General features: G+C 29.8%; 2 protein-coding genes across 4 annotated transcripts in view; one reads left to right on the forward strand and one right to left on the reverse strand.

Moving 5' to 3' along the window:
* Positions 1 to 23848, forward strand: part of LOC142334114 (uncharacterized) — a 69158-nt gene that overhangs the window by 28045 nt on the left and 17265 nt on the right. Inside the window, exon 1 of one of the 3 annotated variants that reach the window (XM_075381830.1) lies at positions 22115 to 22193. The exons of 1 other annotated variant lie outside the window; for it this stretch is intronic. The gene's annotated coding sequence lies outside the window, so the exon portion shown is untranslated. Of the gene's footprint in view, positions 1 to 22114; positions 22208 to 23848 lie in introns of those variants that run through there. One more of the 3 variants, XM_075381829.1, reaches the window with a different exon arrangement.
* On the reverse strand, positions 2062 to 13311 carry LOC142334112 (uncharacterized). The gene is made up of 5 exons (XM_075381823.1): positions 13273 to 13311; positions 8829 to 8905; positions 7605 to 8003; positions 4540 to 4956; positions 2062 to 2285 (listed from the first exon to the last, which is right to left on the reverse strand). Exons 2-5 carry the CDS (start codon positions 8884 to 8886, stop codon positions 2185 to 2187), a joined length of 975 nt encoding a protein of 324 aa, XP_075237938.1. The 5' UTR covers positions 8887 to 8905; positions 13273 to 13311; the 3' UTR covers positions 2062 to 2184.

The raw sequence follows: 23848 nt of genomic DNA on the forward strand, positions 1-23848 counted from the left end.
ACTAGAACGAATGTATGAGCTTGACTCCGTGCTAGTGCTAGTAGACACCAAAGCGGAAAAGAGATAACCTTAACTGCTTCTCGTGGAATAGTTCTTTAATCACAGATGACGAATGAACAAAAAGAAGACACTGGTTTCATAAATTGGTATTACTATAATGTTTAAAATGAATACTGTAATCCGAGACGTGCTCAACGCTCACCATTATAGCTTCCCAAATACCTACAACCATTTATGTATGTATTTGTCAAAATTCAATACTCCTACCATAATGGATAACTCCTACACCAAAGAAGGCATTATACGTCTTCTTTGCAATATACTGAGAGTACTACTCGAATCAAAGATTTTCATCTAGGATAAAACCCAGATATGTCTGAAAAGAGAGATATTAATGGGAAGACTTACTATTGCGCCGGAATTTCTCTATATTTGCTGGTGGCTGTTTTTTTGAAAAAAAAAACACGCCATTACGTGGGGACTCCACAAATTAGATAGAATCCGTGCCCGAAAAATTGTTACCTTTTCATAACTCCATCTGTTTCCTTGAGTTCCATTCGACCAGAAAATACATAAGCAGTGATTTTACAACGACTAAGCAATCTCAACCGCATCAGCGATTTGAATTGGAAAATCCAGAAGAGGATTGATAATACACTGCACTGCAGACAATGTTTAGACTGAGTATTGTCTATTCCAGCGTCATTCCGAAGAAGAACAAAGACCTCTTTCTGAAATAACTTGAAAGTACCTCGATCTTATTCCGCATGCATCCTGTCTTCTGTAATTACATAAAAGCAGATGGCCATTGCAAATATTTTAAAGCCTCTGATATATCCAAAAAATACCTTACACATATATAAATGTTCTGGAAGAGACGTTAATAATAAGTTTGAAAATAGAAACTTCTGTGCCCTTGCCTGAACAAAACCCATACTGATAGTCTATCGGCAACTTTTTTTTGCTTATAATCGCTCATTCAAACGGAAGTACAGAACCTTATCTAAAACATTACCAACTACTGGCAAGAGGGTCAAAAGCATATAAAAACTCAGAACTAGGTTCTTGTCACTAACTTCGAAGAGAATTTTTACGTTCCAACAAATAGTTAAAAAATAGGCAAAAACCACTTTTGTCAGTATGCGGACACAAACACCGTAACAACCGGACAGAACAAGAATTAAATCCAGGGACAGCAGATGTAGATGACCGCTTGACGCACGGCAGCCAATCAGAGACCAGTATTCTGATCAGGTGACCTAAGCCCCGCTCACTCCCTCTAATATATAAAATTCATGCACTACACAAACAAGATTCACATATTTTGCCGTCATTCTTGAGTGCCATTAATTAATCTTTATTGTATAAATATTTCCAAAGAAAATATATTATTTTTTTAATATAAATAATCATTATATTCGACGCTGCCTTGATGATAAATTCATCTGTTTATAGGTCACAGATCAGTCGAACCATAATAGTTACCATTACGTTCAGTTTCATCTAGTTTTTCGCTTTCCGTCAACTGTATGCGTTTGTATTTATATATTATCATATGCGCGAATCTCATTCCCCTCTGCACTGTAAAATCCTTATCGGCCATATTAATAAGGCCGACTTTAATATCACTTCGGTAATCAGCATCGACTGAACCTGGTGAATTCACATCTGTAAAGCCATAGCTTATCCCCATACGCAATCTAGGTCTTATTTGCGCTTCATATTTTTTAGGCAGTGAAATAGCAATGCCAGTTGCGATTATTTTTAATTCACCGTGTTTTAAAATCGTATCGATTTTTGAAATTAAATTTAAACAGGCGATTTGATCGGTCGCATATTTAGGAAAATCAACGAAATTATTCATTTTCTTAATGTTAAAAACTTCCATTTCTACATATATATATATATATATATATATATATATTGAAAGGAAATAATGAAAAATATCAGCAAAAAGGTTCTCATTTTTTTTTTTTAAAGCAGAAGTAAATGTAAACAAAATAGATTGAAAGCTATATTATGTATAACCAGGAAAGGTGATTAATATATTAAATTAGACAATTTTTTTTTTACTTTTTATTTATTATCAGTTTCATATTACATATTTAATAAGAAATTCTAATTCTAAATAAAATATCTAATTCGAATTTTTCATATAATCGAGTTTCCACGTAGAGTTACTTATTAATAAATGATTTGCTTTAAGAGCTCAGATACCTTAGTTTCAACTGTATTATCATCCGTTACTGTTTTCCCTGTAGAAACTATTTCATTTTCGTACCTGACTGAAAAGTAAAGAAAAATATAATTTAAAAAAAAAAAAAACATAAATGAAATTGAAAGACTCTAATTATGCTAAAGAGAGAGATACTAATTTTATTTTCATGTTTTCCTCGATAGATGATTACCTGGAGATTATCGATGATCGATAACATTTGTTCACACCAACATAATGTAATTTGGTAAAATTAACGTAACTGTTTATTACAGAGAAGTAAAACATTTCAACAATGCGTAAAACGAATTACGTGCCGGTCAGAGCACACTTCCATCGCTCTTTCCGTCTAGTCAAGGCCCTCCGACCCTGGACCACGATCTCTTTTCTGCACCGTTTTACTCGTTCTTGAGATAATACACTCCTACTTTTGACGCAGGTACAACTGAAGCGATCTCGGCCAGTGTTGACCGAAAATCACTCATTTAAGCAGTTAAACGACTGAGATAATGAAATAGTACTGAATAATTAATAAAAATAATTAATCAACATGCGTAAATATTGGCTAAATATGCTACGTTAATATTAACAAAAAAATAAAAAATTAAATATTTTACTTATAAGCATTAAAAAACAAAATCAATCATTTTACGTCATTGTTTTCCTTTCACCAATGTAAAAAGATTATTGAGTTAAATAGCTACCACTCGCGCCAAAGAGATTCGATAAATCTGAACAATATATTGCGTTTACCGGAGATGTCGACGTCAATAAGTGTGGGCATAATTTTAATCAATGGTAACACATTGTGCCCTTTCCATTTCGAATCTAAGGTCACAATTCCCCACTTGGTTAGATTTTGCTGGTAAAGCCACTTATTGCATACTAACTTGTCGATAGAATAAAATTCAAAAAAATTTCTTTTGGAAATCTACTTTCAAATTTGTAATCACGGAAATATAATTCGAAACGGCTGAATAAAAATCCGATATCGGATTAACAGTTGTTTGATAGAAATGAAAAATTTATTTCCTTTGGCGGAAGTACTAGTTTTAATGACTGTAATAGTTTTAATATTACCGGCTACCCGTTTGGCTAAGGACTTGGTCAACGCCAAGATAAGAGTTTCAGCATCTAGTCCCGACTAGTTTAGCTATTAGTTTTCAGAATAGAAGAAATCGGCAGGATAAAACTTTCGTGTTTGCGAACAACAATTTTTTAATGGATAAGAGAATAGAATTTTCATGTATACAGTAGACTCAAATAAAAAAATATTTGACATTACAGTTTAGTTTGAAATGTAGTTAAGGAAAATAACTACTTTTGAATAATTTTATTTTATAGACAGACAAGGCGAATGCGCTTCCGCTAAAGGATCAGTGAGTTAGTCGAGAGAGCCACAAATTAAAAAGTACATGAGTGAAATTGTAAGAAGCCTAAACAAAGGAGGCAGTAAAGGCGAAAGAACGCACTGATGGAAATACCAGCCCAGACATTTGCTTCTTTGGCATCGTGACAGATGCCAGATTGTTGTCTGCGGTAGCTAATCAGGTTTGACAGTGGAAAAGACGGTCTTTCATAAAATAAGTAACAGGAGTCAGGATGCCCAATAATTAATCACAGCATAGAAAACGCAGCCCAGGATTCTTTTTTATTTAATATTTTACTAGAAGCATCTTTCTAGTATAGGTTAGAATAATATTTTATGAATATTCTGGGCGGACATTATTAATTGATCGCTAATGAAACTTATTAAAATCCTGTTTTTCAGGTCAAATATTCACGGTACGAATTTACCGTACCGTGTATCCGATATGTATTATAGAATTATAATTTACTTCTTGTTAAATGAATTTAATTATTTGTATTTTTGTACGACACGAGTCCGTAACCGTACATCCAATTTTATTAATAAGTACGGTATAAAAAGGACCGAAATAATGAAAATTAACACAATTTATCAGTTTTAGATATTTACTGGTATAACTGGAAAATATTAGAAGAATATAAATTCAGATTGAACCTTATCTAAGGGCTGAGATTACAAAAATTAAACTGAAGTTTAGGTAACTAATTAAACTGTGCGTATCGCTTTGTTGTTACACGGTAAAGCTAAGAATGAATAAACAGAAATACAAATGCGATGTAGTACTTCCTACAGCGTCTAAAGTATGATTGACACCGCTAATGGTACAGTTAACGGAAGAATGAACTGGGTAGACAGGACGTTTCAGTCGCCTGTCGGGATCAGTCAACATCTTCGGACCAAATGAACTCTCTATTCTTTGACAAATAACTTTAACTTTACTTTTAATTTTACTTACCTTTATCAATATAATAATATATGCATTCCTCCATATTTTTACTTTTTCCGTGTGAAATTAATGGTTTTTTTGTTTGATCTATATCAAATTGTGACTTTTTCTCCTTCGGGAAAGTTCTCGAAGCACAAGTAGTGATCCAAGTCTGAATTGCATCCATGTATCTCTCATGGTTTAAAAATATATCTTTCATGGTGTCCCAATGTTCACCATCATTTATCATATTATTGGAATTTATAGTAAGACGTACTGCTGACTCAATATCATTCCACCTTTTTAATTCAAATTGTACAAAGTTTTGTATACATGAAAAACATTTTTCATTCAAATCATTTATACCATTATTACTAAAAAAAATCTTGTAACTAAGATCATCATCTTCATAACGATATTTTATTTTATAAAAATCCGTAATACTGACTGCAAAATAAAAAAAAAAATATGTATGTATATATAAAGAAGTACAATAACATCTAAAAATATAAACAAGACTTATAATCCTCAGTCATTGAAGTGGTAAGGAACTTAGAACAAAGAGGCGTTCAGGGAAAAACTAAAACTATTTTATTTATCTGTAAATTCTCTTTCTTTATTGACAAAAAACAGTATTGGCATAACGGGTATTATGCGTCCCGTTCATCTTTGATGCCGATAAAACTGGAATAAATTTTTTTTTTACATGGAAAATTTTAAATTCCATTTTCCTTTTCAATTTAACCTGAAATAGTTATTATTAATGATTTTTTAAGAAAAATACGAGTATTTTCATTTTATTTAATACTGAAAATTTTTTATAAATAAACGATCAGAATTTCAGTCATCTGATCATTTTTGTAGTATTTTCGCGAGCCGTATTTTGAAAAATATCAATAAATGAAAAAATAAACTTTGACGGAATGTAGGAGATAGATTCAACGACGCCTCAACGACCTTAGATAGGCCAAACAATCTGTTTCCTAAAAAGGGCCGTTTGTGAACTCACAATGGTTTATCCTACCGATCGCAGCAAGTAACGTATTTGACTTCATTAGGAGGAATTCATTTCGGAATTTTTTACTTTCGCAGATTCACATGTTTAAAGAGGCCATTGTAGAGGAACCTAACAAAGAATTCATCGATCGATACCGGCAGAAAATTTTCTTTTCTTGAAAAACCTTTCCATTATTCATATATAGTCTGCCATTTTCACAGTACATTTTGCGTTCTTCAGTATTGTTTTAACCGTATGTCCTGGTGTTACGTGTACACTGGAAAAGAGTTTTAGCGTCCATGTCTAGCATTCTGCGCTTCGTCCTCTTCTCCTGTAAACCAGTAAAATCCATACAAAATATTTATCTGAACAGATTTCCTCTTAATTGAGCCTAAAAAAGTATCAAATTCACTTTTTTAGGAATCTTTAATTTCGAAAAATTAAAAAGGCTACGCCTTTAAACCACAAAACATATTAAAAATATGAAATGATGAAGATCCCAAAATCTGCTAAAGAGAAACAAACATTAAAATGGGAGTTTTTAAATCATTTATCGGAAGGATCAAATCTGAGGTGCAGTTATAGAATAATTTAATTAGAAATTCAGAATTTTGTACACGAAGGAAAAATTTTCCTCGTCTGCTCGTGGATTCAGTTCAAATATACGAAATTTTAACAAGACATGGTCGAAAGATGATATTATAGGGTAATGTAAAATTATTTTCAGCACCCTATTAAAGATTTACTTTTTTCTAGAAAAAGAAATATTGCAATCTTTTCCCACGTTAAAGAATAAGAAAACCAGTAGTTAGGATTAATAGAAAGCTATTACGTTGTTTTTTTCTGGTTCAGTAAATTTCTTTATATGTTTAGATTATGTCAACATAAATATATAGTTGCAAGAAACAGCATAATATAAAGATCGTTATTACTCTCTTTAGAACGGGTGATGTAATCGATTAGCGACTTGAGATTACACTATTATAAGCGTCACTACTCTTTCTCATGTAACAAGTACGCATCAGCATATTAAAAATTATCCACAATTTTCATTTGTTGGGTAGAAGTTGTTTCTCTTCAATAAGTAGGAGAATGTTTTGAAACGAGACGATTATAAAGAATTATTAAAGATTGAACATCCAGGTATTTCCTGCGTTACTCAGATCTGATCGCTTTGGAATTTCGGTATCGGAAATCAAGATGAATTTGAAAAGAATGTCAGTAATCTTGGAAATCATTTCCGGACGTTTTAATCATTTGTTTTTAATTTATTTATGTTCCTTTTTTCTTTTTTTGTTATTTATATAAAAATACCCGTTAAATACAAATCAACACGGTCACCTATAAAAAAACAAAATAGAATTTTTAACAGATTTATGAATTTTAGTCTTACGTGAAAATCATCCGTTTACAACCACAACAAATGATTTTTAAATAATGCGTTAGTCATGTTTTAATTTTTCAATTCCAAACTAAATCATGTTTAAATATTAAAATTCAGCTACATCTGAAGGTAACGACTTTACACCTGCATACGTTACGAAAAATTTGATTAATCCGTTGATTATGCATAATTACCCTTGAATATGATCTATCTCCTCCAATTTTTGAGAATAATATATATATATATATATATATATATATATATATATATAAAATTTGTATATTTAACATTAATTAGCCAAGATTAGCCTTCTTAGGTTCTGTTTGTTTAGATTATGATTATCTAGCAAAACATAACCCGCCTAAATTCGCTCGCTTACCTCAACTAATAAACAGTAATGTTTTGATTAGTTAAATAATAAATTCGTTAATTACTACTTATAGTCGAGTTGTTATTTTAATATGTAAAATATGTTAATATGGAGATTATGTAAATTGACCGGTATGTTTATTAAATTCTGCAAAATTCTATTATGATTAATCAAATTCATCCGTGTTTACGCAACACCAAAATTAATCAAAATTACCATAACGTACGGTAATAAAATTAATGGGTTCTGTAGGTAAATTAAGGAGAAATTTCTGGTCGATAGGATAATAGTAATATAAAAATATGATTAATATATAATTCCCGTTATACAAAAAGAATACTTACATTCTGCTCTAGTAAATCTTTGCATGCATCCTACAACATCGAAAGGGTTATGTGGTTGAAGTAATGCTTTGTAATGTGTTGTAGTATAAATCTCATAAAATGTCTTTCTGGTATTAGTCGGCATGCCTTTATAACATAAATCATACCAATAATCGATTTTCTCCTTAAATAATGTCATGTCAGATTTAAATTTGTCAACAATTTTTTCCTTCTCATATTTCACATTTGATATAATAGAAATTAAATCCAATTGTTTATTTATTTCAGTAAGTAAACAAAGATAACAGCTTATCTGTGTATGATGTAATGGCATGCTATGAACTAATTTAATAATATCTTGTTTTTCTGTGTAATAATATTTCTCCCATTCGTTTTTATCGATATCCAATTGGTCTCTAGCTGCAAGGAAACAAAATACATCAATAAATTCATTTCGCAAATATTATAGCAAAAAACCAGAAATATTAATTTTTGTGCACAAGTTGCACACTTTAAAAAATCATTAAAAATGATTTTAAAAGTGAGTTAAGTAAGTTTAATTCAGCGTACAACCAGGGGTTACCCACAGTGATACTTGGGGGTACGCCAAAGAAGTTGTTCATGATCCCTTGCGAATATACCATCGTGTATCAACTGAGTACAAGGTTCTCTTATCATTTCTTATCAGTCACTGTGTCTGGTTTAACTAGCGTCTAGGGAGCTTAACATCATAAATGCAACGGATTTAAAGCGCATACGCACGAAGCATAAGGGAATGAAAAACGCTCTGTCTTTGGAGGGAAGATACTGCAGAACGTTCCACCTGAAACCGCTATCTTCGTACGCAAGCGTTTTAAAGCCGACGCATTTATGATGTTTAGCTTTTCAGACGTAAGTTTCTGGTTTCACGTTTTGAAGAAAAAATTTTGTATCATATTTAAAGTTCTTCAAAATATTAAACCAGATTTTCAACGGGTCATCAACCTATTTACTGAAAACGTAAAAATCAATAATCTTTCGATCGCAGTTCAAGTACAGTTATATATAAATATTAAATTATATGGGGTAAAATTAATAATTATTTGCGTGTTTGGGGTACGCGATCAAACTCGTTCTGAGATCGCTCTTCTAGAACTATGAGAGCATGAAATAATAATTGTTCCGTTCCTTAGATTTTGTGTTACGGGATAAAACGTTTTCTTTCCTACTGTTTAAATTTTTGTAATATGAATTAGAATTATTTACCTTCATTATAGTAAACGACAGAAACCAATATTATTAACACCAATTTAATATAAACCATTTTCACTTCGTTTAAAAATCTAAAAAAAAACCAAAAAAACAGACATTTAGTATTTTATTTTCGTTTTTATAATCTTTTAATTTATATAACTGTAGCATAAACTAAACTAAGATACGTATGCTCATAGATTTACCGTTTCGTCATGAAAAAATGGAGCGATTCGGTTTTAAATAAAAATTGCTTCTAAACATCCGGTTTATGCATTAATCGTAATAATTAATTATAAATAAGATGATATTTTAAGTGAAATTAATAATCAATACGTTGTTAATATAGATATTATTAATTAATTCAATAAAGCAGTTAATTTTAATAGAAGATAGTTTTAAAGAATTAAGTAATAAGTTGTGCATCTACATAAATACAAATATAAATATTCGTTTGTTCAATAACTTAATTCTCCGAAAGTTATTGAAATTTTTAAACAACGTTGTATTCGAATACGCGCGTGTTTTTATATGTCTATTATTTATATACCTAAGCTAATACATCTGAAAAAGATAAAAATCATGCTTTTTTTAAAAAAACAGCGCTATCTGTAAGACGTTAATGCAAAAATAAGTAAACGGGAAGAAGGTAAAAAGAGAAGAAGGAAAAATGGGAAAGAAAAAAAAGGGAAACAAGGAAAACGAAATGGAAAGGAGGAAGAGGAAGAGAAAAGCGGAAAGGTGGGAAAAGGAAATGTTAAAAAGAAATTATAGAAGGAGAAATGGGGGAATGAAATGGGGCAGAAGAGGTAAAACGTGGGAAAGGATTATTGTAGAAATGAAAATTGGGAAATTTAAAATGGAGAATGTGAAAGTGAAAAGGTGGTTAAATTTTGTGAAGTTCCGTAATGTTCATTTTGTTAATGTTTTATCAAACTTTCAGTTGTGTTCATTTGTAAATACGAGTATATATTTTTATACTCAAATTTATCAATATCGAACCATTGTTTCGTCTGCTAGAAACGAATAAAAATTTGAATAATATTTTACCGAATTAGGAAATTTAATAGATTTTATTAATCGGTGAAATAATTTGTGAAAAATATTTTAAACTTGTTTTTTATTGTATACTAGAAACGCTGAAACCTAGTATTATATCGGTTAAGAATTAATCAGTGAAATAGAAAAATATTCCAAATAGTGTGTAAATCGATTGTGACTGGAAGCAAAAAAAAATGGTGAATTTTAGAATTTATTACAATTTATTTTAAAGAGTAGTTCTAAGGATATAATTTATTTTCATAAATCGCCAATCGTAGAACAAATAGACAATACTTTTTTATAATTTGTTTTCTGTTCCGACAAAAAGAGATGCAGAATATATTATAATTATATCAAAAGTGAAATACGTACATGTTACAGCATAAATTAGAAACAGAAAAGTAAAAAATTATAGATCTAAGTATTAAATACATTGATATTATCTATACTAAATAATTATTTTCATTTGAATTAATATCGTATCAAGAAATAAATTATCAAAAATTTATTCCACCTAATAATACAGATCATAATCGTAATTATGTACTTTTAGAATTAATCAAAATTTGATTAGGTCCATCCCAGTAATATAATAATATCTTTTTGCGATTCTACCGCAAAAGGAAAAAATAAAAATTGTAAATTATAAAACAAAAATACCGAAAACGCTTCAAGGACAATATACTACTACTTTTCGTCGCACCTTCGCACGTGCTGTGTTGTTTCTTTCGTTATCCGTAGCAGTCAATCTTTTAATTTTATCTTTATTAATCAAGTAACGGGATGTAACTGCAGCCTGCCACACGTACAGTAACGATGGCAACGGCTGTGTTGGTCACAACACTTTCCCACCCCTTAAAAAAAAATCGGAATTTAAAAAACCCAAAAATGGTTTTTAAATATTTATCTGCAGAGTATTTGCAAGGCCAAATCTACTGAATATCTGGATTACTGTAGTCGTGATTAGGAAAAATTACAGTCATTCTTCAAATTTTTTTTTACCTTTTTCAGCACTGAAATGAAGATTGCACTCACCATTGAAATTAAAAAATATCAGGTATTCGGAAAAATTCAAAAATTTTTTAAATAGGATTTTAATCCTTTTAAATAGGTATTTAAAAAAAATTTACCCCTTCGAACTTGGAATTTCAAATAAACTAGAAATTGGGTTTTAAATACTCATAATCAATCATTCTGTTCAAACCCAGCTCATACAAGGATAGACACTCACAGATCACATTTTATTAATTCAATTCATTGAAGTTTGGGCTTCAATCGGCAAATCTCCACTACAAAATATATATATTTCTTTCTAATTTTTCAAGATGAAATATAACTAAAACCCTTCTCAATAAAAACAAAAAAAGGGGTAAAAATTCGGTTGCTATTGACCATGTAGTTTATCTTTTTATCCGGACCAAAAAAAACTCTTTCTCTTAATTAATAGTATAGATTGATTGAAGGAATAACCCTAAAATCCCAATATGTTCTAAAGTTTCGGGCATCCAAATTTTTTTATATAATTGTCATAATTTTTGACAAGGCTCAACCCTCAGAATTGTTTATAAACTTAAAAACATTAGATTTAGATAAAATGGATTTGAATAATTTGTCACTGGTTAAAAAACGGAATGTGTTGCTAATGAAGTATCTATACGGCTTTTAAAGTATAATAAATTAAAAGTACTTTTTTAATAATATTCTTTTTTATGAATAAACATAACTTATACATATATAAATATATATATATATATATATATATATATATATATATATATATATATTCCATATATTTTTCTTTGTATAAAAAAATCCTTCCCGTCTCATCGCGGCATTTATTTTATTATGCTGGACTTTTAATATTTTGAAGGAATTTTCTATCTTTAAATGTTATGGTTCTTTTTTCTCGTTTTCATTAATTAGTATTGTTTAGATCAATAATTGTTTAGTGTTTTCTCATAATTCTTCGTAATCAGCAATAAATAATATTTGTATTCTATACTATATATTTCAAAATAATGTAGTTGTATATTTTTTAAAGTTTATAAATAAAATATGTTTTAAATAATTATATTGACAAACGCAATGTATTAAACCTATCGTGTACTATTTTGTTTAAATACATAAAGATAATAAATAATAACATTAGATAAATTTATTTATCTATTAAATTATTTTTAATATATTAATTTATTATATTTTTTATAAACGACGTAGATGAAATCCGGCAAAAAAGTATGTCCCCAAGTTTTTACAGTAATTCGTTTATTTATCGATAGATTTTCAACAAATAAAATCTGATGTGGACATTACAAGACATCCTTGTACGTCCTATTAAATACATAAAACTTTATTTCTTTAATAAATTCTTAATTTTCAATTTTTTTTACAAAAAAGAAAATGAAGTCGGCTTCGAACCGATGGGCCTTCCGTTTGTAAAATCCAAATATTCCATAATTAAATTGTTATTTGGTTATAACTCCGGAACCAGATATCTTTGAAAAGCATTACTGAAATTACAAAAAATTCTAAAATCCATTATTTTTTATTTTTGACTTATTTGGACTCTTTTTCTCAAGTCTATTGCAATTCAAAAGGAAGGTGCAAAACTAGATGTTACAGCAGCCCTAAATACAAAATTTCAACATTATACTGCTAATCGATTTTGAATTATGCGAGATACACCCGTACGTACCCACAGACGCCACACCGAATTTATTCAAAATTGATATAGGGATGGTCAAAATGCACATTTCCGTTAAATTCTGAAAACCGAAATTTTTCCGATCACAATACCCTTTTACTTCGTATAACGAAGTAAAATAAGTAGTCAGTTTGCTTTCAAAGAAATACTTCACATTTCATGAAATAAAATATCGTTTGATAAAACTAAGGACTAATAAAAAATTTAAGATTAAAATGTTGACGTGTCAGCCGTTTTAATTTTTTTACTGTTGTGTATATTCCGCTTAATTGTTTTCTTTAATATAGAAAATTTATATATGTGTAACATATATATATATATATATATATATATTTATGTGTGAGTGTATTTGTACATGTATGTGTGCCTTTCATTATAACTATTCAATATTTTCATTTTATGACATATAATTTTAACTTCGAAAAAAAGAAACATTAAATGATAATAAAAATAAAGCCGAAGAAAACCCTATAAATGAACGTTTTGACTTGTAGAGTCTGATAACGAGTAGCAAAATTCATTCATATATATATATAAAAGTTTATTTATTGACTTCAATGTACATCAAATATTAAAAAATAATAAGATATAAATTAAATTATAATAAATCATGTTAACTTAAATATTAAATTATTATGAAATAAAAACATATTTTATTATTGCAATAATATTAATAAATTTTGTAAATTAAATATGTTGAATATTAGCAGTTACATAATAAAAATAATAATTACGTGAACTCCAATACTCTTCAGTAGTTATTAGGAGGAGATGCAAATCGTAAATTAATTATTGCAGCACCTCCTTTTATACTGAATTTTGTGAAAATAAAGTATGTTTCTTACGTAAAAGATAAATACATATGTATTTACTTTACCTGCATTAAAAATTGCAAACAGACGTATGATGAAACCAACATTTAAATTTCGCAATATTGTGCAATTTAAAAAAAAATAGTTTTTCTTATTATTTTTAAAAAACCCAAATATTTTATTATTCTATATTACTCAACACTGACACACAGAAAAGAAAACTTAGTATTAGTTTCAACAATCACTTGACTGAAAATTTTCAATTCTTTTCCATTTCTAAACCGTATAGACAAACTTCGAACTTGTATTATTGAATAATCGAAAAAAAATGTTTCTTCCCTTACATTATCTACCCCATTCATTCTTATGAATGTGAAACAAATAATGTCAGGTGAAGTAAAAGTTAAGTGGCTTCCTTGACATTGTTGGTGAACCGAATTAAGGTTTGTAATGGTAAATATTAACTGCATTTCGATTGCCTTAGAATTGTGAAATGTAATTATATATTTGAATGAATTCATTCGTCGATTTTGCTAGTAAACCTGGAACGATGTTTGTTATTCTTACAGAAACCTATATTATTATGGTGTGTGAATCTTGTACGATTGACTTACAAACTATTAAAGTTATGGCGCTTAAAATTACAAAAATATATACATTTTAAAATATTTTCTTCCCGATTAGATAGCAAAAGCGGTTTAAAAATTTCAACACATAATACTTGAAATTTGATGCGCTTAGGTTTTACCATTTTAATTTCCATTTAAATAAAAGCACTTTTTGAGTTTTGTCTTTAACTCGAAAATACCGATTTACCCGTATAAACCTCTGCCGGTAGATTTATTTGATAAGTATGAAGATATATGTATATATCCAATATATGATTATACGTAAGATGAAGACGCATCATCTTCATTTTTGTCTACAGAAAGCTTCCCGATATATAATACTAAGGAATCGCTTCAGGATCCATTATACTTAGATGTAACGACGAATAGTGTCATAGTTAATCTTTCATTAAATAAAGTATTTCAAAAAACTGATCAAGTATAAGGAAAAGTACTGTAATAGCAACTTACGGGAAAAAAATATGGGACAGCGGAACATATTATAGAATGAGCGTAAGTTAAAGAAAAACCTACAGTTACAATTAAACCAAGAGTTTATTTGTCCAAGAAACGTATTTAGTTGTTCAAACTTAGGAAGATTTTATAGCAATTCTAAGCCTGCTGATCGAGTAGTATCCGATTTTCTACGTAATAATCACAATAAATAGTATCATCTTGTGTCGATAAAGATGAAAAGAATTTATAGTGACATAACTATCAATTTCCATGTTTTACTCGTATTTTTAATTTTGAGAACCATAAATTATGGATACAAAATTAGGCATGCAGAGAATACGTATAACCAGAGAAGAGATAAATATTATTAATTTTCACAAAAGTAATTTTCGCAGTTTTGTTTACTAATAAATGAATATCATTTATAATGTTAATAATGTTGTATCCCGTTATCATGTCTCAATGTATTTTGCGCGTATTTCTAAGAGAAAATTGCGTTAGCATTTCAGGAAAAATATGTTTAAATTCTTAGATTGTTGATCTACTTTTTTATTTATTTTTTGTTATTTAATGCGATGTACCCACCCGCAACACCAATCACAACCACAATGCATTTTCTTTTTTAAGGAGTACTTATCTACTACTAATGCTTACGATGATATTTCAGTAATACGCTAAAAAATATAAAAAAATAAAATAATAAGGAGCACAAATCCATGTACATAGCTTAATTTAAATGGGGTTATATAGGCAAGATTAAAAGATAAACGATATGAACTATATATCTTGATGGAACAATTATGATGCCCATTTAAAAATTGGGAATCGGGTGTTTTGCAAATATTTAAATTTAAGGGTCCACCTAGTTCATCTAGAGTATTATTAACAAATTTATTCACCCACTGCATATATTGAGAATAAAAAATATTTTTGCAACCCCCATAATTTTTAACTTACTATCTGTTTAAAATAATAATTGCAATTTCTTCTTTAAATTTCGTACTTTAAAACAGAAACTACAGTTCTTGTTTGTAAAAGTGGCATACTTCACTTTTAAAAACAATATTTCTGAGTTGAAACATCCATTTTAAATGAGAGAAATTAAAATATATTTAATCATATATAATCACATTTAATCATATTTGGAAGTATTTATTAGCACTCTTATATTAACTTGCATTTGGACTCTGTATATGCGATTCATTGTACGGAAACTTTCAGTCTAATTTTGAAGCAGCTCCAAATTTTTCAAACGGGATTTCTCTTGATAATAACACATTTTCAAGTCGCTAAGCTGCGTTAATTAGAGATAACAATGACCCTTAATATAATGAAAAATACGCCCTTTGAACTTATTTGACCTTGTTTACATGCATATTTTCTTAGGGAAAGAATTATTCATATTTGTGAAATTGTGGTTTCATTCGAATAATTGGAACGATAGCATTATTTCTACAGCCGAAACAAAATTTATAGTTTCATATAACCGTTACATTCAATATTTATGTCTGATGACTTATGATACTTATGAGCTAGTAAAAATTTTCATTATTCCTATTCGATCGTAAGTGAAAAGTGAGCATTTTCCCTGCGTAGATTACAAACTAAGATGAAAATCACCGTGAAATTACAAAAAAATAATAAAAATCAAACAAATTCATATAAATTACAAAAAAAATCATAAAATTAATTTGGCTGCCGACAAAACTTAAATCCATGACGGCAGACAAGGTGAAAAAGAAATTGCCGGCAACTTTTGTTAAATTATGGATGGGGTTTGGAAATCCGGAATTTTATTTCGTGCATTGAGTGCCATTACTGACTGGTTGAGTGTAAAATTGCATGACAGATTATAATGAGTGTGACCACAGACCTAAGATTTGTGCTGCTTGTGATGTTTGAAGTGTATATGATTACACACTGTAATATTTTACGATATATAATTTTTTGTAGCTGCTTATACTTTTGTCTGCGGTTTTGTAAAGTAGAAAGAAGCTTGAAAACTTTGATGATCGCTCTAATCTGTGCGCTAGCGCAGCTGTAATGTATAACGTTATGAATACTAAAAAGTTGAAAATATAGTAAATTTGTGAAAAAATATATAACACCATTCTTAAGATAAATGCATTAAAAGGGAAGAATGCATTAAAAGGGAGTCGGTGTTGAATAAAAGTCCGAGATTCACAAGATCAAATTTCTTAACTCTGCGTACAAAAACCAAGCTTCAACGAAGGATACTAACTATCGAAGGAATTGAAATACAAATATACCACACCTAAGTAACAGCCACAGACCTTACTGTTGACCGAATGCATGCACTCTCTGCGCAACGTTTTACAGTTGACGCGTACTTACACAATTTGGCTCTGTGACCAAAACGACTGCACTTAAAGCATCTTTGTACATCCACGTACTACTTAACCCAACAGGACATGAGAACAACGTACAACCTACCCTCAGACACAACTTCTTAAAGAGACAAGCGCCAAGTTCAAAAACGCCGTGATACCGCTGGGCATCACGCCTGCCATTCTTGAAGAGTAGCCTATACACTCTTTTCCGAATTCGGCATCATCCATTTCAGTGTTCTGCTCCCTCTCGAGAGACAAAACCTCCTCATCGAATAGCCGCCACTTGTCAATGTCGTAGAAAATAACCCGGAGCCTACGCTTTCGCTTCGGGTCGAACTTAACCTCGAGCTTCTTTACCTCAGGAGACTACGAGATGACTTGGACTGTCTCCTTTGTCATTCGCAACCACAACGTGACCCTCGCTGGTATCTTTAATTTTTCTAATCTTGAAGATTTTCCTGTCTCTGCGAAGAGCGACCTGGAAATACTCCTTGAGTTGTCTACTAGTCTTAGTCGACCTCTCAGGCTTTTTTATGAATAAACACGGGCTGTTTCGAAGTTTGACTAGTCTCACGCTTGTCTCTTACAATATATATGTTCCAGTTTCTAAGCGAGACCTTTCCGATCCGACAGAGGTAATCCCCGAATGACCTATGACGCTACAACCACTGAGCCGTCCAGAAATCCATTTATCCATGCTGTCTGTTGACACTGGCAGCCACCTCCAGGTAATACAGGGGATGAGGGGGCCGATAAAAATTGAAAAATACTGTTTTTGTTATAAAAAAATTTTATATTACCTCACAACTAATGTAATATTAAAATTTCATCATTAATTACCCTCACCACAAAATCGTAACACTAGGTAACTTTTTCACGTATATTTATTTCTCTACTATATAAGAATAAATAACCAATGCCAGGAAAGTATATCAATTTTGCCATCGGCGTTTTTAAAGTTATACATTGAGAATTTGTTTTTAGATTACTTCATAATATTAAGCGAATACATCATAATTATTACATTTGCAAGTTAAATCGAAGAATCAAGAGATTACATTGAAAAAATATTTGAAACAAATACGTAAACAGCTATGGAAAATTATAATTTTCCGATAGATTTATGAATATAATGGATCTAGAGTCAAGCGATTAAGAAATTCGTATTTTAAAGAAAGGTTTACCTAAAACCTAATGTCAATCAAATAAAAAAATATATATGTAATATAAAACTCTTTAAGAACCACTCTTATATTATACACACTAAAACGTAAAAATTCATTACCTAGCTTCAAATTAAAGATTTGATGTTTTCCAATTCTTCCATATGATTGATAAATGGCCAAAGATTGGCGTGCTTGAATCAACCTACAAATAATCTTTGTCCCCCACATCAGAACATTCATCACGCATATGAAAAAATTAGCAAAAATATCAAAATCTCACAACAAATCTTAATAATACAATGAAAGCTAGTTGTCAAACTCATTCTGAGGTACCGTGCTTAAATTATTTTTCCCTTTTAATGCATTTATCTTAAGAATGGTGTTATATATTTTTTAACAAATTTACTATATTTTCTACTTTTTAGTATTCATAACGTTATACATTACAGCTGCGCTAGCGCACAGATTAGAGCGATCATCAAAGTTTTCATGCTTCTTTCTACTTTACAAAACCGCAGACAAAAGTATAAGCAGCTACAAAAAATTATATATCGTAAAATATTACAGTGTGTAATCATATACACTTCAAACATCACAAGCAGCACAAATCTTAGGTCTGTGGTCACACTCATTAAAATCTGTCATGCAAGTATACACTAAACCAGTCAGTAATGACAATCAATGCACGAACTAAAATTCCGGATTTCCAAACCCCATCCATAATTTAACAAAAGTTGCCGGCAATTTCTTTTTCACCTTGTCTGCCGTCATGGATTTATGTTTTGTCGGCAGCCAAATTAATTTTATGATTTTTTTTGTAATTTATATGAATTTGTTTGATTTTTATTATTTTTTTGTAATTTCACGGTGATTTTCATCTTAGTTTGTAATCTACGCAGGGAAAATGCGCACTTTTCACTTACGATCGAATAGGAATAATGAATTTTTTTACTAGCTCATAAGTATCATAAGTCATCAGACATAAATATTGAATGTAACGGTTATATGAAATTATAAATTTTGTTTCGGCTGTAGAAACAATACTATCGTTCCAATTAATCGAATGAAACCACAATTTCACAAATATGAATAATTCCTTCACTAAGAAAATATGCATGTAAACAAGGTCAAATAAGTTCAAAGGGCGTATTTTTCATTATATTAAGGGTCATTGTTATCTAATTAACGCAGCTTAGCGACTTGAAAATGTGTTATTATCAAGAGAAATCCTGTTTGAAAAATTTCAGAGCGAATGGATTAGCGGAACTGCAAAATTAGACTGAAAGTTTCCGTGCAATGAATCGCATATACAGAGTCCAAATGCAAGTTAATATAAGAGTGCTAATAAATACTTCCAAATATGATTAAATGTGATTATATATGATTAAATATATTTTAATTTCTCTCATTTAAAATGGATGTTTCAACTCAGAAATATATCTTTTAAAAGTGAAGTATACCACTTTTACAAACAAGAACTGTAGTTTCTGTTTTAAAGTACGAAATTTAAAGAAGAAATTGCAATTATTATTTTAAACAGATAGTAAGTTTAAAAATTATAGGGGGTGCAAAAATATTTTTGATTCTCAATATTTGCAGTTGGTAAATAAATTTGAGAATTAATACTCTAGATGAACTAGGTGGACCCTAAAATTTAAATATTTGCAAAACACCCGATTCCCAATTTTTAAATGGGCATCAGAATTTTTCCATCAAGCTATATAGTTCATATCGTTTATCTTTAATTTTGCCAATATAACCCCATTTAAATTAAGCTAAGTACATGGATTTGTGCTCCTTATCTAACCATTAAAAAAAATGGCCATAAATTCCCCCTTCTTCAAAATTTTGGAAATATAAATATTTTATTTTTGTATATTTTTTAGCGTATTATTGAAATATCTTCGTAAGCATTAGTAATAGATAAAGTGACCTCCCTCCTTAAAAAAGAAAATACATTGTGGTCGTGATTGGTGTTGCGGGTGGGTATGAAAGTCGGTTAAACAATATCTTCCATTCAACTAAGTTCAAAAAAATTAATTAATATCCATGATGGAATGAAGGATTTAAAGGAGAACGGCTCTCTTTCTCGGAATAGTCCAGTTTCTTCATTGTATCTGCTTCATGATAATAACGCTCGCATTACGTTCGGTGGTCGCCTTTATTATGATTTTAAAGACGAATTGATTTTCTACTGAAGGAAAATTTAATAGAATTTATATTAAAGGAAGAATATCAGCGGCTACAACATGGCGGGCTTCAACCGATACGTTCATCTTGTTTTGACAATGATACTGTATTGTCATTGTAATAACGACAGGTAGATCGGTTTTTATCGATGCTTAAAGTTATTTTCTTACAAACAACTGATATGTTCCATTGTTCCAAACAACTGATGATCCGATTACCTAGGAGGTTTGTTCTTGTTACTCGCATCTTTGTTAAAGTCGTTGTTGATTAAAGTGATCCGTTTACTGTTTACTGTTGACATAGTAGACGACCTAGTAAGGTGACAGCTAATGCTTACGAAGCAATATTTATTAGTTTAGAAATCAACATTCATATAGATTTAGCCGGGGCCTTAAGCGGAAAATTCATATGGCTTTTCTGTGACAATATACTTCAAAGTGATGTTTGATTTTAAATATATAAGGTGATAATGATCATGAAATGATAATGCTTAATATTGTGTCGTACTTTTTGCCTTCATATGATCAAATTTCGATAAATTATTAAGTGAAGATAAATGATATATCCAATATTTTTTTCTAGTAAGGAAATTTATTGGTTCTTTATTCCATCTTCCTAATTCATTTTGGAGGGCTTCAGAGGAAGGCTCGATTAAAATTCGTGAAATATTATTTGTGTAGAATTGCTATAAAATCTTTCTACCGTTTGAACAACTAAATACGATTCTTGGACAAATAAACTCTTGGTTAAATTGTCGTCCTAACTGTAGGCTTTTCTTTGACTTACACCCATTCTATATTATGTTCCGCTGTCCAATATATTTTTCCTGCAAGTTGCTATTACAGTACTTTTCGTTATACTTTATTCGTTTTTTAAAATTATTTTAGTTCATAAAAGATTCGGTGTTACATGTGTATAATGGATCCTGAAACGATTCCTTAGTATTATGTATTGGGAAGCTTTTTGGAGACAAAAATGAAGATGATGCGTCTTCATCTTACATATAATCATATATTTGTTATATATATATATATCTTCATTTATGTAAAATAAATCTACCGGTAGAGGGTTTTACGGGTAAATCGGGTATTTTCGAGTTAAAGACAAAACTCAAAAAGAGCTTTTATTTAAATGGAAATTAAAATGGTAAAACCTAATCGCATCAAATTTCAAGTATAATGTGTTGAGTTTTTTAAACCGCTTTTGCTATCTACTCGAGAAGAAAATATTTAAAAATGTATGTATTTTTGTAATTTTAAGCGTGCTATAAGTATAACAATTTGTAAGTTAATCGTACAAGATTCACACACCATAATAATTAAGCCTTCTGTAAGAATAACAAACATCGTTCCAGGTTTACTAGCAAAAGCGAAGAATGACTTCATTCAAATATATAATTACATTTCAGAATTCTAAAGCAATCGAAATGCAGTTAATATTTAGCATTACAAACAATAATTCGGTTCACCAATAATGTCAAAAGAACCCACGCTAACTTTTAATACACCTGCCTTTATTTGCTTCACATTCATAAGAATGAACGTTGTCGATAATGTAAGGGAAAAAACAATTTTTCGATCATTCAACAATACAAGTTCGAAGTTTGTCCATGCGGATTAGAAATGGAAAAAAGTGAAAATTTTCCGTAAAGTGATTGTTGAAACAATTACTAAATTTTCTTTCCTGTGTGTCACAATTGAATAATATAGTATAATAAAATATTTGGGGGTTTTTTTTAATAATAAGAAAAACTATTTTTTTAAAAATTGCACAATATAGCGACATTTAAATGAAATACGTTGTTTTCATCAAACGTCTATTTTTATCTTCTTTAATGCTGGTTAAGTAAGTACCTTTTTAATTATGCGAAATACACGTCAGTATATACGTTCTGATGTCACACAGAAACTATTCAAAATGGATATAGGGATATTTAATATGTACATACCTTTTACGTAAGAAACGTACTTTATTTTCACAAAATTCAGTATAAAAGGAGGTGCTGCAATGATTAAATTACGATTTGCATCTGCTCCGGCTTACTACTGAAATGTATTGTAGTTCACGTAATTATTATTTTTATTATGTTACTGCTAATATTCAACATATTTAATTTACAAAATTTATTAACATTATTGCAATAATAAAATTAGTTTTTATTTCATAATAATTTAATATTTAAGTTAACATGTTTATTATTATTTAATTTATATCTTATTATTTTTTAATGTTTGATGTAAATTGAAACGAATAAATAAACTTTTATATATATATATATATATATATATATATATATATATATATTATATATTATGCTTTAACGGCCAACATGGGACCACTTAAGTCAATTTTAGTTGGATCTTTTCTGAGAAAATCGTGTTATTTTACTCTTCCGAGCTGCCAGGTATTTCTTCATCAATTCAGACCTTGCTTTCTTTTCTTCATCCGTAAACATTCTGTTCGTTGTATTTTGTCGTTTATTTGTCTGTCTTTTGTTTAAATTTAATGCTTTTGTTCTTTTAGCTTTGTAATTTTTCCAGTTTTATTCTGTAGGTCAGTCAGGGAAATTCTCAATTCTTTCATATCTTCTCTAATTTTCTTTGATCCATCCTACTTCTAGCTTTTGGAACCACAGCTTTTCAATGATATTTCTTGATTGTTTACCGTAATGTGCTCTATTACCAGAAGATTTATGGCTATTAGTTCAGTTTTTTCGAAAAAGATATGAAGCCCTATCTTTTGTGCTAGGTTTTGTGTTTCTCATGATTTGTGTTTTGGCTTCTTGAATATTATTTGCTAAAAGAGCGAGGTCATCTGCAAATCCTAGGCAATTTAGTGTGATGGAGTTTTTCTTAGTACCCATTTTTATACTTTTGGGATTTATTTCATACCATTTTCTCAAGACATATTCGAGGGCGCAGTTAAAATAGAGTGGTGAGAGGCCGTCTCCTTGCCACAATCCAGTTATATGTGGAAGGGTTGAGAGAGTTCACTTCTGAATTTGAATACATATATATATATATTATATATATACATACATACAAAGTTTCTATATTAAAGGAAATAATTAAGCGATGTATACACAAGAGTAAACAAATTAAAATGGCTGACACGTTAATATTCTAATCTTAAATTTTTTATTAGTCCTTATTTTTATCAAACGATATTTTATTTCATGAAATGTGAAGTATTTCTTTGAAAGCAAAACTACTTCTTATTTTACTTCCTTATACGAAGTAAAAGAAGTATTGTGATCGGAAAAATTTAGGTTTTCAGAATTCAACGGAAATATGCGTTTTGACCATCCCTATATCCATTTTGAATAGCTTCGGTGTGACTTCGAAACGTACGTACTGACGTGTATCTCGCATGACTGGGTGTATCTCGCGTAATTAAAAAAACGATTAGCCGTAGAATGTTGAAATTTTGTATATAGGACTGCTGTAACATCTAGTTCTGCAGCTTTGATTACAATCGACTGCACAATAAGTGTCCAAAAAAGTCAAAACTAAAAAAAAGAAGATTTTAAAATTTTTCATAACTGCAGTAATTCTTTTCAACGATATATAATTCCGGAGTTATAACCAAATAAAAATTTAATTAATGAAATATTTGGATTATACAAAGGGAAGGCACATCGGTTCGTATCCGAATTCATTTCTTAATTTTTTTAACATTTTTTTTTTAAAAATGGGAAATTAAGATGT

This window comes from Lycorma delicatula, chromosome 13, assembly GCF_047948215.1.
Source record: "Lycorma delicatula isolate Av1 chromosome 13, ASM4794821v1, whole genome shotgun sequence".
In the NCBI taxonomy this organism is placed as follows: Eukaryota; Metazoa; Arthropoda; class Insecta; order Hemiptera; family Fulgoridae; genus Lycorma; species Lycorma delicatula.